Source organism: Hypoxylon trugodes, assembly GCF_022578975.1.
Source record: "Hypoxylon trugodes strain CBS 135444 unplaced genomic scaffold F4822scaffold_4, whole genome shotgun sequence".
NCBI classification, from domain to species: Eukaryota; Fungi; Ascomycota; class Sordariomycetes; order Xylariales; family Hypoxylaceae; genus Hypoxylon; species Hypoxylon trugodes.
Window position 1 is genome coordinate 721024 of NW_026250019.1, and position 17968 is coordinate 738991.

At 47.9% G+C, this 17968-nt stretch overlaps 3 protein-coding genes across 3 annotated transcripts; 2 read left to right on the forward strand and 1 right to left on the reverse strand.

Moving 5' to 3' along the window:
- Positions 1-2175: 2175 nt before the first annotated feature.
- Positions 2176-3197, reverse strand: F4822DRAFT_398399 (uncharacterized protein). The gene has a single exon (XM_051457690.1). The coding sequence runs from the start codon at positions 2476-2478 to the stop codon at positions 2254-2256; it is 225 nt and encodes a 74-aa protein (XP_051315231.1). The 5' UTR covers positions 2479-3197; the 3' UTR covers positions 2176-2253.
- Positions 3198-5369: 2172 nt separating this feature from the next.
- On the forward strand, positions 5370-9151 carry F4822DRAFT_398405 (uncharacterized protein). The gene is made up of 3 exons (XM_051457691.1): positions 5370-7106; positions 7179-7294; positions 7368-9151. Exons 1-3 carry the CDS (start codon positions 5613-5615, stop codon positions 8491-8493), a joined length of 2736 nt encoding a protein of 911 aa, XP_051315232.1. The 5' UTR covers positions 5370-5612; the 3' UTR covers positions 8494-9151.
- A 3912-nt stretch (positions 9152-13063) lies between these two features.
- F4822DRAFT_398408 (1,3,6,8-Tetrahydroxynaphthalene reductase in complex with Nadph and Pyroquilon) lies at positions 13064-14329 on the forward strand. The gene is made up of 2 exons (XM_051457692.1): positions 13064-13988; positions 14057-14329. Exons 1-2 carry the CDS (start codon positions 13181-13183, stop codon positions 14089-14091), a joined length of 843 nt encoding a protein of 280 aa, XP_051315233.1. The 5' UTR covers positions 13064-13180; the 3' UTR covers positions 14092-14329.
- Positions 14330-17968: the final 3639 nt, after the last annotated feature.

The window sequence follows — 17968 nt, forward strand, 5'->3', positions numbered from 1 at the left end:
AATACACTTTCTTCCGATTAACGTCACCAGACTTTCAATAATCAAGAATGGACAAGTAGTTGGATGAATTACGCCCTACTAGTGAGTCGATTACGAGAGATGGGGGTGTTTGTGGTATCTCGTTAATACGGAAGGCTTGCAGAAGTGCAATGTCGCGCGACCATATCGCATCATGGCTACCCGCATTCACTTGCAACTCATTCGGGTCGTAAAACCCGAAGTAGAAGTCAATAGTACACTTTGGCCATTGAGGATTTCCCACTAGTAGGACGGATGGTTTTCGTTCGACACCACCACCAGCGTCGCTTATTTTCCATTTTCTGCCCACGCACAGCATACCACCCTAAAGTACCTACCTGAGCTATGCTACATGATACATACCTCAACACAGGTGATTGATTACCGGCGCCACCCCTTGCTCACCTAGCACAAGAAGAGTCAGCTTTACGAAGCCCCAAGCAGCGCATCGGGTCCGGAGAAAATAGCCCTGCGGCCCGTTTCCCATAGCTCGGCACCTCTCGTTTGGAATGGGAAGAAGATGAGCAAACGAATTATCGGATCGAGTAGCACCGCATCCTGCACGAAATGCGGCGCCGACGGGTAATCCGTCATTCCGAAAAAAGGGCGTCACCATCTGGACCCTTCATACGACCCAGAAGCCTAGCTAGGGCCGTATTTAACAGGAAGAGCGATTACGGCGTATACTAGAGTGCGGGTATGCACAGTGGTCCCTTGCTTGGTCCCTTGAGTCGGGGGCCTATCGGAAGAGGAGAATGGTACAAAACGAGATGACGCTTCTACCTAGTAGGTATGATATATTCTTGCTATTTGGATCCCTACAGACGCCACAGCAATCTATGGCTAGGGTTAAAAGGTACCTACTGTTGTACGACATCGACTAGTCCCACACATTTTTTATTCTCTCTTCCTGTGAGACTTTACAGCTACTGTGTGCCACTACAGAAAGAAATAAACCAAGAACTCCAGATCCGAGGTTCTCGAATCGCCGTATATCTCGGGGATTAGATTAGACGATATTAGCAGGGCGCGACCTACCGGTCTAACATTCCCGTATACGAACTATTGACAATTCAATTGAGACCACGAGGAGTGGACCGAATTCTCGTGTCTAGGAAGACTAGGAAGAAAAAGTTCTCATATTCGCAGGAAACGTTGCGACAAGTTGGCAAGGACGGGATGGGAGTGCCGATCACCTACCTCTAATGGCCGACCCAAGGGATAGAAAGTTTCGTGGGGGGGAATTATTGTTGCGGTTGTGGCTGCGGCTCTGGGATCCCGAAAAGCCTCCCACGTATCCTAAAGCTACTAGCTAACCAGGGGTGGAAGGGGAAGAGGGGGACGCTATCGCCCTGGGCAGATGGGGGGCGTGCTGAAGTTCTCGCACTATCGCGGGTGAAAAGGAACATTAAGGCGATGTGGCGCATATCTTCTGAGACATTAATGAAATAAATACAAAGACGGGAGAGGCTTCATGGGCACTCCCGTCTCAGGGGATAATGACGATTCGGGGCTTGCCTCCTCGCTTCGTTATTCTTGTTTTGTTCGAATTGCGGTTAGTGAATTGGATAAATATTTTTTTACTCTCCTACAGTACGTATTAGATTAGACAAGTATAATATCGATCAGCGGATAGAGACCTCCCTTCGGCCCATGGGCCCATGGTTTTCCTGCCCGCGCGCCCAGTTATCTGCGCGCCTCATCGGGACTATGCTCCGGAGATCAGCGCGGAGTTTAGGGCTGCAGTTTGACAGATCGGCCAGCCGCTCGCTGCTAGAACGAATGAGTTATGCCGGTGCCTTTCCCAATCAAGTTGGGGGAACAAGAAAAAAACGCACAGGTAGCACCGCATATAGTCCGCCGGGCGGTATGGAGAGGGAGAGAGGTAACGAAATGGATCAATGAGCTGGCGGGGGGTTGATGCGTGCACAACGCACGAGACGCGCTCAGCTCTTCCGTCCGCAGAATGGCTTTTCGCTAGCTTAGCGGTTGGCGGTTTTGGATGAAGCAAGTGAAAAGAAACCCAAGCAACAAGGTTATGTCGACATCTCTTGGCCCCACGTAGATGCAACTCTGCGAGCGCCCAGACGAGACGGTGTCTATCTAGACTTGTATGGGGGTATAGTATAGTATAATGTATGCATATGCGGCAGGGAAAAATAAAGGAAAAATAAAAAAAAATAAAAAAAAGTCTAAAACAAGGTGTCAGTGAAGTAACAAATAGCGGCAACTGGTCTATACAGCTAAGTAGTACCGTAAACCTTGCAAGGAGGGCGCTAATGCGAATTCTGGAGCTGAATGAATATTTTCCGGAGCCAAGAAGAGCGTGTATTGCTCGAGTTTTGTTGGAATTGTCGCGCTCTTCCTGTCTGTGAGATGCGAAATCAAAACGGCTTCGTTCTTGATAAGAACCACGGAGTCGAAGAAAACGTAGAAGATAATGAGAACGGCCGTAACCATAAGCTAAGATAAAAAGAAAATAGTATGTTAGAAGGTACAAGGTAGGCAGACATGTAGTGTCCGAATAACCAAGAATAGATTCAAGATAAAGGGAGTATGTTGCAATCGTCATCACCGACATATAATGGTGATGGCCTATATGTGAAGCATCCATTCATAGCTGACCCGACCGTCTGGTTGAGCTGATAGCTTGGACTAGACCCACGAGTCGTAGATAGCTCACTTTCCGAATAGGGTAAATTCCTGTAAAATTCCTATAAATTTCTTCAGGCCACCTAGTATGTAGGGTTCGCTTATGTTTTTTTGCCTCTAGGCAAGTTTCCGTCTATGTAAATGCCATCGACTCATCGTAACCAATCCATTCGTTAAGCAGGACCACATTTTGAAGCGCTGGCTACTTGCGCCCTACGCCTAGGTACATTGCAGCATGTTGACTCAGGGGTACATGTCGAGTTAGCAAACATATATATGGGGACTTTTCTGTTTAGTCGCGGTGTAGTTATTAGGCTTCTTCTAGACGATATCTGTAGGATGTCGTTGTAAAAACGCGATCGTGGCATTGTGACGTATCAAAGTAAAAATAGTGCACGGATTGAAACGACTGTCAGCACGTAGATCGTGGGCTTTTTACTGGGGCGTGGTAAACTCGCGATGTTTGCTCGTGCGTAACCCATTTTACACACAGACATCTTGGCTTGACTCTAATTCCAAAAAAGAATACCAAATCCGTTATAATTGTATGAATTTGAGTTAAATAGGATTCTTATCTTCTCATATGTGTTTTATATGTATCATTTTAAAGAAAAATACAAACATAATGGCCAACCTTACGTACCTCTGTAACGGTCCCCTAAATCGACCACCAATCATGTCTAAGACCATGACTTGAGTCTATTTTACGGCGACGGGAGCGATCTTCAATGCAAATGCGAAGAGAAAAACGCCCTGGATGAATATTAAGATTCCTCAAACAACAGCTCGATACTCAATACGGAAAGCCTGGAGGGCTGGTGCATAATAGTGGCGTGAAATCGCACCAGCTGGTGGTTATCTAACATACGCGTTCGGCTTATCAATCTGCAAACCGGAGTTAAGAAATAATTAAATCGTGTGCCCAGACTGCTTGCTACCTTGGCGTTTCGCCGTGACATCCTACTGTCTGTTTCCATGTACTGACACTAACAGGAATCCGTAGGTACCTTCTCTTCCTCCATGATACAATACTAGATTCGACGGTCGACGTGGTATACTACGAAAAAAAAGAGGAAAAAGATGGTACCGATAGAGGAAAAGAAAATGAATAGTGACGATGATGAATCAGCTGGAACTTGTCGTTACAATGTACCTAAGTCATACCACCACCCCCGTAGGGTTCGGTTATGCACTTACTTACCAGGTATTTCGGCCCTAGGATGCAGATCTCCTGCAAGTCTCGGTAACTACAAGGTACCTAAGGAACCCTGTAGTGAATTTGATATCCTACCATCTTACCTCGCAACCCTTCTGTAGAAGGGTAGAGACCCAATTCGACCACAATCAGCGCAATCTTTTCCGTCTCACGAAGCCTCGAATACCTAGGTAGCCCTCAACCCACTATATTCGCATCGCACATAGGCCTTTTACGCCTGTTTGTATGCATTTTAGCCTTTGAGTGACAGCGAGGGAATAGCTTCTGACGCCATTATGCCTTTATCTTACCCCTTCCAAACTGGTTCTCATCGAATAACAGTCTGTTTGATTAAATCTTCCGAGAGGCATATGAGGGCTATGACAACTTCGAGTGAGAAATCATAGCCAATGGAAACACACCTTGATGTCGCCCTTCAAACACTACCTCCGTCAAGCACGAGTGGTGCTATACCATCAACGTCCTGTTGCTTCACTCGGGTATACCTTCGTATAGACACATGGATAATGTATGAATCGGTCGAAGCTTTGGCTAGTGCAGCAGGACATCATCTACATATTTCTATTCCGACCTAGTCTCGTTGGTTTCCGTCTCCCTGGTAGAGATCGGGTTACAACACACCAATAAGTCCATGCAAACTCAGAGACTCGCATTAGTCTAGGTGGACATTTCTTTTCTCTTACTGTCACTCCGCCTACGTGTTAGTTAACGCTTCAAGATTCGTCCTGCTGCCTCCTAAAGGATGCCTGTGTTTCTACCCACGCACATCATCGTTATATTGCCCCGCCATCCCAGGGACAGGGGCCTTAGCATCAAGCCGTGCCTGGACAAAGTATTTGATAGCGGCTGAAAATGTCTAGACTATGCCGGGCAATTTGTACGTCCCACGTACCCCCATGTCTAAGAATACTTCCCTAGTTACATACAGTCTCGTTTCCGAGTGGCAGGGGACTGTCCTGTGTGGATGGGTAGCTGTACACTGACTGGTCCACATACAGTTTTGTACCCTTCCACATGGATAAGCTCTTGTATCCTTTCGTCTTGATGGTAGTCCCGACCTCGATAACCTTCTCTCTCATATTTAGAAAAGCCGTAATCCGGAGATGTCTGATTCATGTACACTTTTCGATTACATTTCTGTATACATGTATTGCTTGACTGCTTACCATGCACGTTGTTAGAATTCAGCTGTCCATCTAACATACTCAGCCGACCTCTCCCTTCCCTACCTACCTTCTCATGATCCTGGCCTCCAGTATCTTGTGTTTAGTTCTTTGGATCCCTCTCATACACTTAGGATAGACATATCTCCTCTCCGACTCCAGCCCTATTCTCTCCCAAGACTCGAAGTCAGTCACGGATGTTCGTTTTACTCTTGGCGTGAGCGAGAACATAGCCAGATATTATTTTGATTTCATCTGCTCCAATATACGACGATGGTATTCTGTGCATACTGCGGTAAAAGCTTTACGCGCAAAGAACACCTTGAAAGACATATACCAAGCCGTGAGTGGTGCTCACTAGCTTTACGACTCTAGAAACTGACGCCTAGCATGATAGACACGAACGTAAAACCTCATCGGTGTAGTGCTTGCCAGCTATCTTTTGCCCGGAGGTTAGCTTCTTATCCTCCACCAACATATTATATCATCGTATATGCTCATAGATATACTATAGGGACCTCCTACAAAGACATCACTCCACCTACCATGAAGCTCGAGATCCGATGGAACCTCTCCCCGGAGGTGTTCCCACTGTAGCGGGGCGAACGCCGATTGCGTGCCTTAACTGCGCGCAAGCTAAGACAGGTTGTGATAAGAGGGTGCCGTGTGCACGATGTGCAGACAAGAACCTCGAATGCCAAGCAAGATTTGCTCGACGGTCCTCGAAAGCTGCCCTGAGAGCTGCCCAAGCAACTGCTGCTATGAACAGTACTCATACCCAAGTCACATTACCACCTCAAGAACCACCAACACCGGCAACAACAGTCAACCCTTCTTTTATGGACTTAGACCAGAGCACGATAAAACAGGATACGCCAATCAAAACTTCCATGTCGCCTGACAGTAATAATAATACCATGACGATTGATCCACGAATACAACAGCATGAAAGCCCAGTTAAGAAGAACTCGCCGGCGAATTCTCAGATGGGCTCGGATGACTTCCCATCTCCGCATCCAAGGGTAGATGGACTTGACGATTTCCTTCACTTGGGTAACGATTTCATACCGCAAGAACCGAATTATCAAGACATGCTAGTGTGGCAAGAGTACCCACTAGAGCTTGATACCTTGTATGCTGGAAATTTACCCCTTGCACAAGCTGATGTCGCCATGCCAACCTTCGCAGAGCTCAGTGATATCTCGTCAAATTCAGAACATATGAGCTCATCGAGAGGATCTATACATACGAGAAGTACCAGTATAATGTCTACTGGGGAATTTGATCCTGCAATAAAAACGATCGACATGACATTAGATACCCCGCCAGAACCCATACCCGAATTCGAAGTTGTCATCGCCTCTGAGGCCGGCTGGCCCATGGCTCGATGCAATCCTCCCATATTCTCAGGCACATGTCCAAGGACAGCAATTGTCCATTTAGAGTGTCTGGAGCAGAAGTCAAGACACGAAGGTACCTGGAGTGCTCTCGAACGACACCTGGAACAAGTCGACTGGGATGCAACCGACCTAGCTTCGGTTATCCCCCTGTCGGCTCGTACTCGGGACAAGATGCTCGCCATTACACAGACCTTCTTACATAAGGCACTTGAAATACATCGCGGCGGGGTCAATCTTCAGACCAAGTCTTACTCTAGCCCCAGGTTACTCAGCTTTTTAGTGCTTCCGCCTTCGAAAATACTGGAATACTTTTTGCGCAGTTATGTTCGGAATCTTTCTTTTTTCTACTCGCTCGTTACGGCTGGCTGCGTCGACCCAAATGAGATGCTGCAGAACAACCAAGCCTCGGCGCTTCTTGTCCTTCTCATGATCGCACAGGGCGCTTCCGCAGTGCCCACCGCCGAAGCACGGGCTCTTTCGGCCGGTTTAATTGAGACCTGCCGCATCTCATTATTTGATATTATCGAAAAAGACATCGAAATGTGTGCCGATCCTACCGCTCTTCGATGCGCCTTACTCTTCACTTTGCTTGGAGCTTGGAGCGGTGACAAGTGGCTCATGGACATTGCCATGGGACAACGCGGGATGTATCTTTCGGTGAGACGCGCCATCATCAATTAATGCAATTTCCACCTGTGTTCAGTGACGTTAACCAGTATAACCACGCAGATGATTAAACATGCAGGAATGTTCGAGTCTCAACCATCTATGATCCTGTCTTTCAGCGGTTCAACCAATACTGAGCTTCAGTGGCGCGAGTGGCTGCACAGAGAGTCCCAGAATAGGTGTGTTACTTAACGCCACTTCATATCCCATTTCCACCAATAGTCTTATGCAGCATGCTGATCTTCTCAATAGACTGGTATACAACTTTGTTATGGTGGATCAAGAACTGAGCTTGTTTCACGACACGGCTCCTATGCTATCCACCAGCGAGCTTTGCGCCCCATTACCGGGTCCAGAATTGCTTTGGATGTCTGCAAACGCAGAGCAGTGGATTGCTGCCGTTCAATCCATCTACGGCTGCACCACCAATGTTAACCCACAACTGCTCAGTACGCCTTCACTAACCCCATCACTGTACGACCTGTTTCAAGAACTCCTCAACGATAGCCTAGCCAGACGGCAAGGTACCCTCACACCGCATCAATTACGATTACTCCTCCACCCACTTCAAGCATGTCTCTACCACATCCGACAAATGCTATCGTGTTTCCCCGATGTCATGTCTCCACGACGTCTTAGCAATAGAGGCGCTATACGTAATTCATACGAAACACGCCTCAACGAAATCCAAGGCCTTCTCCAGAAATGGTACGAACTAACCATCACCTATTACAAAGCGCATCCAACATGCGCCATCAGCAAAACCAACCTTGTCCTCTACCACTTGATCTCACTTAATGCCATAACCAACTTCCCCGAGATTGAGCGACTAGCACGCCGCGATGACTTTGACGGGTCGTACTGGGAGCTGTCGCTTCGACACAAGCGATGCATCTACCAGCGCGAAGAAGCCATCTTCCACTGCGGACAAGTGTACCGCCTGCTAAGATCTATGCCTCGCGACCGTCGTCCTAGTTGGTGGAGCGCGGGTGTATACCGCGCTACCCTGATCCTATGGACCGACAGCATCTCACGACTCGACCCTAACTTCCAGAAGCGGGACGAGTTAGGATCGCCCGTCGCGATTGACCAAGTCACACCCGAAGATCCGGCTGTCATTGCCTACCTCTGGAAAGAGGACGGCGTGCCGGTACTTACGCGCCAGCGTGATGGCGTAAGTGCTACACTAGAGAAACCTACCGACGTCCTCGAGTATGCTATTAAGACACTTGAGGACGGCGTCAGCTCTCGGCTTAGCGATGGCATTCGCCGCAAGCTAATCGCCTTGGGAAGCCACTGGCAAGCTGATGGCTTGACTGGTGGAAGCTCCAGTGCAGCTGCCAGTGTACATGCTTCTACTGCTACGAGTCTGTGTTAATACTTGCCTACCTCTCATGACTTACAACTCAGAACTTTCGTTTCTTGAACCTGTTTTTTCTCTATGACATAACGTTTCCTTCTACTTCTAATATTGTTGTTTATACATATATCTATAAAAAGGTACCTATTTCTTTCCAATCACACATATCATATCGTATACACATACACACATATATACAACATCACGACGCCGATCCAGGTTGGATATTGATGGTATGGATGGATTGGTTTGGTATCGGAGGAAAGAAAAGGGGCGGTGCGCAAACTTAGCGCTTGCACAGTATACCCGCGGTGAGAATGGATAAAAGGGGGGACGACGCTCAACGATGTCAAGGTTTCTACTTCTTGTTTTCGGTCCCGACGATATTAGGGGGAGGGGCGTTCGGTGGGGGGGGGTGATTCTACCTTGATCGGAAAGACCGATGAACACTTGGTAACTTGGTACATTACGGAGATAGGGATATCATGTGGTGGTGGTTCGGAATATTAGAAACTACGGTTAGCTGGTCAGGGGTAACGCTATGGATACGGTATGGGGAGGTGGTTGTCTTGTATGCTTGTCTATTTATCTACCCGTCCCTAGTCGGGGACGGAATAATCTCCGGCGTGTACACGTCCGCTTTAGCATTCCAATAGACTTTTTACTCATTCGTCAATCCTGTACGACCGTTGTTACGCTGACGCGTCTTACCTATGCGCGCGCATGAAGATATCTGCTGGCGATTAGAGGCTCTGCGGGAATTTTCACAACCATACATTTACTAGGTGAGGCTTCTATTTACCATTGACCTCTTTACCTTATCTTCGAAATAGTTCTGTACACGATAGTTGACGTGTGTACATAGATAAATCTGGGATTAGTATGGGGGTGGTGTTACTAAGTCGTAGTTGCTACGCCGTTGCCTCGCACCGACCTTACATCCTGCATGTGTTCTAGCTAGATATATAACTGAATGCAACCCTAACCATTACCTGGCTAGCTATCATTAAGACCTACTTTACTTGAATCCCGAAAAATCTGATACGTCAATGCTTTCTATAAAGCACTTGCGGGCTTACATTTTCGCTTCTCCGCTATCCGCGGCATCTAAGCGCCCAACCTGACCCTCCCAATATCAACTCTAGTCGCTCTTTTACATCACGTTCAGCTTACATGACGACGGCTGATGGTGGATTATCTTACCTGCTTTCTACCTACTTAGCCGTCTTCTAAACTATCTTCGGTTTAGGGAGATAACTTAGGTGCTTAGCTCACCCAAGAGCGCGTCGAACCGTGCCGACCCGACGGTGAAAGCGAAACGCTTACTTGCTTCCGATCTGCTGCACGCGCCGATCGTTCATGGAAGAAAGCTGAAAATAAATTAGAGGCGAAAAGCCACAATTTCCTGATCTAGACTCCCAATTGTTTATATAGGGTTGCATACTTATCCGCCTTCGTACGGGAGCTGGTTATTAATTAATTAAGTAACCTATCCAGTTCGGTATACAGCGTAACGTACGAATGGGTGGAATGGTCTGGCCTGGCCTGGGTCCCTGGGAGGTTCACTTCCCGGAAGAAGTACCGAATACTAACCGCCCTCGGCAGTCCTCCCGTTTCCCGCAGTGGCTTATGCTGCTAATGCTGCCGGTTCCCGCCGCCGGCGTAGGTGCATGGAGTCTGTAGTACATTAGTTTTCCTTCTTTAGCTACCCGCCAATCTCGTCGGAGTTTGTTGACTCCCAAGAACCTGCTTAAACCCCCCGCGTACCGTTTCCATTACACACTTTTCCCGATTAGATCCAGGAATATCTGTTTCAGGGGTGGCTGAGGTCAGCTGTTATTCCGAAGATGTACCCCGCACAGTAAGTTGATTCGTCGTCACGGTTTCCGCTTCTATTGTGGATGTGCGGACGCTACGTGCGTACTTGCATCTGGACATGTGCACCAGATACTCACCGGCACCTATCAAAGACCACAACATTGACAATTCACATCATAAATCTTATATCCGCTCCCAAGGAACTCTCCGAGCTAGATCCGCGTCTGATATATCTCTCTGTCTATTATCTCATTTATATATCAAAACAGTTAAGCATCCGATCTAGTACATAGGCTATCCCCAAAAACTAACCCAGCCGATCTAAACGTGCTATTTCCGTACCTGGGGTTTCCTTATCTCCTAAAAGTGCCCGTAGGGCTACACGGCAGTAGATGCTCTTTAGGGAATTCTGTCAGCTGATTCAGACTGTTATACCTAATGATTCGACTGCAAAGGAGATTGCCGTGTAGCTTGCTGGCACCCTAGGACCCTACTAGGAGGCACGACTTAAGGTTGTCGATCATACCCTCTATTATAGAAGGTAGTATCATGTATCCCCCGGCATTTGCTACCCCCCCACACTCCCAGAAGAGAGCGATGCCCCATGCCAAGATGTTGTACTGAGGTATCGATATATATTAGGTATGAACACTAGTTCGTCCGCCGTATCACATGTAACGAAAAAAAAAATCATTTTGAGATTTAGGAGGGTTAAATTGCATCTTTGGTAAGACTACGTTGAGTTCAGCTGGATTTGAGCTGAGTTCGTTACTGGCTGGAAATCATGAACTACATTTTTCCGCCGGTAGATTCAAGAATTAAACATAGCAAGACATCGCGATGTCCTGAAAATGTTGACAGGAGGAAAACCAGTAAAGATCGACATTCTTTCTCGGGAGATAGGCAGATAGGTAATATAAAGTAATTGCGATACATACGAAAGATACAGATTCTACCAACCTGCTCTATGTAAGTAAGCCAGCCTTAATAAGACACACCCTGTCCCCCCTTGTCCCTGTCTTCCGCCCCCCTCCTCATGTACAAACAGGGATCCAGGAACAAGGGGGTTGGAATTCGGCTGTTTCCTAATGGGTATTGGTAGCCTACCCTAGAGTCTCATGCGGCTATGAGCTTAAACTGATCTCAATCCATCACCACACATCCCATCGTGATTCCGATGTTTGGAGGCGAGGGAACGAGGTCGATGATGAGGTCGGGACGATAATGAAATCTCACATGGCCCGTTCCTCTCCATTGGCCAAGAATATTGACTTACCCCGTCATACCCCTATTCACAGCTTCTCTTCTGGGCAAATTGTGGGCTTGATGTTGGTGACGTCTGCTATCCGATTTAACGCCCGGACGTTTTCCTCTCTTCGGCATGAAAGAGGTCGCGAACTTCGCGGCCCCGTGGGAGGACTTTGCGATACTTATCGGCACTTGAGTCCCGTTTTTTGTTGTTTTGGTTCTTGCCCCTGATAGTTTGGCGCTGCCTGCAACATGTTGCGTATGCTCGTACGCGTCCACCATGGATCCAGTATAGCGGAGTACCAAACTCGTGGCACAGTTAGGTTGGTGATACACTCACTTCCAAGTGAACAGTTCTCATTAAGAATACTGGAAATTGCCGCTTGATAACAAGCTTTCTTTTATATCCACGAACTATAAACAAGACATAGAAAATATTTGAATTCCAGAACCGACACTTGTCCGCCAGCTGTCACCCACAAGGGGGCTTGATCTACAGATTACCCCTGAAAATATTTCTTCTTTCAGCCAAGCAAATAAAGCCCTTACTGCGACCCCCAATGTCTCGCCTCTTATCACAACACTAACCACATTTTCTTTCCATCCCCTCCCTCTACCACATTATATATCTCTTATCGGAGATATTTACTTTCGCGTCGCGCAGCCAAAAAGGTATCACCATCTCGGAAGTCCGATGGGGTGTAACGCCGCGATTTGACGCCAGCGACGCCCTGACGAAAATAGGATAGTCCTTAGTGGGGGGCCATCTTGTGTCGCTATCCGTAGATTGTCGCGCATGTGACATCCCTCTTACGAAAAAAGCAGCTGGGTGGTTATTCGCCACAGCGTACGATGATCAGCCGTTGAACTATCTCGATTCAGCGAACCGTTGGTTTCCAAATTCCAATTGAATTGGATAAAATTGGAGATAATGAGCAAGCGATGATGAGGAATGAACACACGTACCCAAAACTAGCGTTTCGATATCCCCTTGGTATTAATAAACGAATCGATTTTGTAGCGAGAATGTCGCGATTCGACCCGTTGAATATTTCTCGCCGGACCTTTCTGAAGGAGCGAAAGGCCGGTGTCCGGGTCCGTGATTTCCCCTGACACTCCGTGGCAGGGGGAAATGTGGGGGTATTAGGGATCACCAAAAGCCCCCTTCGACAGCCTCATCTCTTTGTAGTTGACTCCTTGGCATTTATCCAAGGTAAAGCTACCACTCCGTCGGACCGTCTGCGCCTCTTGGTTACTAGTGAGGTGTTCCATCCCCACGCCACGCTTGTAACAGCTGTCATGCCGGTGATTTGATTCGATGTTCCCTTCCCCCCGACCGTAATAGCAACGCAAGAATTTCCGGAAGTCCTTGGGGTTCCATCCGCTATAAGAAACTTGCGAAGGTATGTGAGTTGCTTGCGTCAAGACCTAGAAAGAATTCGATCGTATGTCACAGGCCTCTTCCTCTGTTCCTTTACCTTTGGCCTGATCGCGAAAGACCAACTTTCGTCCCCCCTCCCATTTATACTTCTTTCCGTTGTTTCACAAACAAAACCCCACGCACCCCAATCTAGTCCTACCCATCTCAATCTCATCCTCTTTGTCGTTGTCGTCATCACCAATACAACCAACCATCACAATGGCACCATCCGCCACCTCCTCCACGGCCACATACACCAGCACCGAGCCAATGAGCAACCAAACCAAGCCCCTCGCCGGCAAAGTCGCCCTCATCACCGGCGCAGGGCGGGGCATCGGAAAAGGCATCGCGCTCGAACTCGGCAAGCGGGGCGCCTCTATAATCGTAAACTACGGGCGCAGTTCTTCGTCCGCCGAGACCGTAGTAGCCGAACTAGCCTCCCTCGGCTCCAAAGCCATCGCCATCCAAGCCGACATCTCGAAACCCACCGACGTAGCCGCTCTTTTTGAAAAGGCAGTTGCGCACTTCGGATACATCGACATCATCGTGTCGAACTCCGGTATGGAGGTCTGGTGCGAGGAGACGGAAGTCACGCCTGAGCTCTTCGACCAAGTGTTTAACTTGAACTGCCGCGGCCAGTTCTTCGTCGCGCAGCAGGGTCTTAAGCACTGTCGCGAGGGCGGGCGCATTGTCTTGACTTCGTCTATTGCCGCGCAGATGGCTGGGATCCCTAACCATGCCTTATACGCCGGCTCCAAGGCCGCGGTTGAAGGGTTCACGCGTGCGTTCGCGGTCGACTGTGGACGCCGACGTATCACGTGCAATGCCATTGCGCCTGGTGGTATCCAGACTGATATGTTCGATGAGAACAGTTGGCACTATGTACCTGGCGGCCACAAGGGTATGCCTGTCGACACGATCAAGGAAGGTCTACGCAAGATGTGCCCGCTTGATCGTGTTGGTGTCCCGGCGGATATTGGAAAGGTAGTTTACTGCCTTGTTAGTGAAGAAGGTGAATGGATTAACGGTAAGCCAACAAATCAATCCCCTTGATGGTTATGATTTGGTGCAATGCTAACGCCTCGCTCCATATAGGTCAAGTCATCCGTGCTTCTGGCGGTGGTGTCTAAGTCACGAGACTTCCACTATAGAAATTGTGTATATGGCAGATTGAATTAAGGGGTTAGGGAGCGTCGTATGGGTGTCATTGGTGAGCTTGGTTTCACCGAATCATGGAATTGAATGAAATGATAGGAATGAAGGGAGTTGTAGATGGAAAATAGCTAGTGATGGGCGAGTATCCCACTTGAGTAGCAAGGCCTGTAGTCGGGTAACGATATAGAGTAAAAGATCTGTTTGCACCACTTACTGTAACCACTGTAGCTGCCGTCGCCGTTGTCACTATCACGATTTCTATTAACCTGTCACTAGGCACGTAAGTTACCAATTGCCTAAAGAAAAGTCACTTTGAAACCATACCACTGGCAATCAAGAAGACCCCATAGCCCTATACCTTAAAGTCCTTCATCCGAAGCGTTATCGGAGCCGCACCATCATAATTCCTCAGCGGCGTCTTAGCATAGTCATTAAGCACAGGGAAAATCCCACATCCGATGAACTAACGGGATCGTGCAACCCCAAGCCACCTTCGCGAATTCAGCACTTTTTTCCATCTCGGTGAAGTGCAAACGGCAACTTACGCGGCGATCTACCTCGGTATTTCAATTACGGATTCAAGACATCACGCGTCGCGTAGCCCGATTTCTCAATCACGGCAGCTACCTTCGGCCGCTAAGCTATCATCACCAACACATCAAGCCACCATGTTCCGACGATCATCTCAAGCCCTCAAATGTGAGGCTACATAGCGCGTAGCGCGTACGTAAGTCCCTAAAGATCGACCACGAGCCTCATTATTCTTGCCACCCGCAGCTAAGATAAGACCGGCGAGTCCGCGTGAGGCTCACGACCATATCCCGAGCTCTTCATTCCGGAAGTGAGGATAGATCTTTAGTCTGGTTCCGCAGTGTGTGAGCTAGACCGGGACCGAAATAGGGGGTGCTAAGCGGCTAGGGCCGAACTGAAGCTGCTGAATTGCGCTCTGCTGAGTTATGTTGTGCTGTGTTATGCTGACCACCACGGAATCTCCTATTCCGGTACCCGTTCGTCGTCCTAACCCCGGTAGTTTGGGTTCTTCGATCGATGCCCAACTGACACTCATCAGGATCAAATGTTGGAGCAAGATTATCTAAACGTAAGACGGAGAGGAACAATATGGGGGCGGCAGTGAGTATGGAGAGAAGAAAAATAGTGGGGGTACGTAGTAGCACTAGGAAGTGTAAGTACCTAGACATGCACACATGAGAACGTATGGATGAGGTATGTGTAGCATAAGCGATAGCGAGAGGGTGGTGGGGGACTTTTCTTGCCTCCTTTTCACCCCATCGTCACTTTTCCCCATACGCAATTATCCCACCCAGTTTTGCTTTGCGCATTACAAACGCACATCTGGAGCGAGTAAGATTTAGCGGAGAAGTGAGGTAAGATAACCAGGATGAAGCATGACTTGAAGAGTATTGCCAATCGTGTCACGTACCCAAGTATCTTTGAGACATAATATAGAGTAGTACGACGTTGTCATATAGAAAGTCGGCTCCTGATTGGTAATCTGCGGTAGATGACTATTACTGTCAAATATCTCGTACATTTATTCTAATACGTAACGGTTTAACTCTCCATTTCAGCTTACATAGTAATTTGAACCAAACTTTTCCTGGGTGGCCGCATGATGGAAGAATTCGGGACATCTCCGACATCCGCCGTGTTTTCCTGAACGGGTCGTTTTTCGTGTTCGAGCGTCTGTTGTGGCGTGCGGGATGTAAACATATCTAGTGATACTCCCCTACCAAGTAAGTGACATACGTCAGCACATCTTATATAGATGAAGATATAGGATTCTACGTACCTAAGTAAGTGATTGCGAATTGTACATGCATTAAGCAGTCGGTAGGTGTCTTTGAAATCAGAAATACCATTCAAAGTACCGCAAGTAGTCCACATATGTTATGGCTAGCTACTAAGAGTTTCTTGAAAGCAAAAAGGTTACACTGAATCAGACGCAGGTAAGAGGCACATTGGATAGAGGGCTGCTGACAGCGGCTTCATGCAGGATGATGGACGTAAAGTTGCAGAAAAAGCAGGGCAGAGTCGAAGAATACCGATGGCAGGCTTCTAACCGTCGCACATACGGCTCTGAAGTTGCTTGTGCGACCACGTGGGTAAGGACGCTTTAGAATGTTAACTTAATCCTCATCAACGCCATCCCACGTGTTGACATGGTGATCCTTGCAATTGTCAGATCCAGGATGTGGATGAAGTTGCTGCTTAGTAGAATATCAGTTCATCAATCAGTAACTTTTGACTGATGGAGGCATAATTCTCTAGATAGGAGGCCGACGATGGCTCGCATCATATTCCGCTAACAAGATACGTTACAGGTCAACTTACGCATATTAGGACCGAGTGACATCGGACCAAGTCTAGTTTCACAGATATCCCGCTTACCTAGGAAAACCGAGCCAAGAGAGTTTTTGCAGCGGACTTTGTGGTACGTCATGAATCCTATTGGTTTGAGTCGAGTGACCGGTCGCCAAATGCGTAAGCCGTATGTAGATATGACTGGCTAGGTTATGGAGAACCGGCTAATAATCCTCGTATAGGAACCTCGGTCAATATCAGCCCTACTAAGTGGCGCCAGCAAGATTAATACCATGGATGTTACCGTTTATTATCCATCCTTAGGTACTGAGCTATTCCCGGTCTCTTGACGGATCGATATCTGGCATGCTTGGATCGGGGTCCAATCCAAGCCACTATCGTCATTACAGACGCCGAAGTCTAGATTTGAGTAGATAAATCGATGTATGCATCATCCCAAAAGAATCCAGTTGCGCGGTGGCTTGCATTGGAGGGACGTATACTATGACGATAAACTCCGTGGACGAGGCTCCGAAGCTGCTTAAGCAGTGTAGCATTCCTAAGGGTGGCAATAACTCTTCCGCGGGGTCAAGGATGGGTATTCCATACGGCATTTGGATGGATTTCCACAACAGTTTTTGACATCTTACCACCATCCATTGTTAGATAAAACGCCCGTGAGATAAGGGGTAACAATAGGGCAGGTGGATCTGGTTTGCGTAGACAACGACGCCAACGGAGAAACATAGTCGTAACAGCCAGTCTGAGCCTCAACCCAAGAGCACGGAAGACGCCTCAAGCGGCTTATTGAAGCACTTTTTGATTAGTATGGCGGATCTGTCGTCTAATTTGGCATCATACGCCGTTGCGACCGATATAGGGAACGCCACTAAGCTAGCGGCCCGACTCTATGCTGCAAGTGCTTAGCTCTCCGTAGGCGGTATCGACGCTAGTGCTATACTGTAGATTAGGTTGCTGTGAGCTCTTCACATACTAAAGGCCAATCATCATGACGGGGGATACGTTATGATACGATCTTCAACATATGGGTAAGCGCAGACGAGGCAGAGCAAGAAAGTTTATCCCATATTTGGATTTTCCAGAATTCGAAGGAATCGAGATAAACGATAGCGACTAAGCAAGGGTAGGGCGTATCCATCCTATGGCATGTATCTAAATAAAGAACAATGCCAATGAAAGATGAATACCAGAAGAAATAGTGGTGCTGCGATGGAACTCATTCCGCAGTGCGTTGAGAGAATTTAGGAATGTGGCTGATGAAGCATTATTGAAAGGCCAAGCCTAGAGCATCCGGCTTGTGCAACATGATACCGTACGTCTAAGCGACACCGGGGGGCAAGGGAAGAGCCACAGCGTCGCATTGCAGACGTCAACTCGTGTATCGGTTGGAGCGGGTTGGACGGCTGGTATGCCTACCTGGGACTTATGAAGGACCATTCGCACCTCCATAAGCTGAAGCTATATCCCTCTGGTAGTGAAAAATACGACAGCGAGCTAGCCACAGACCAG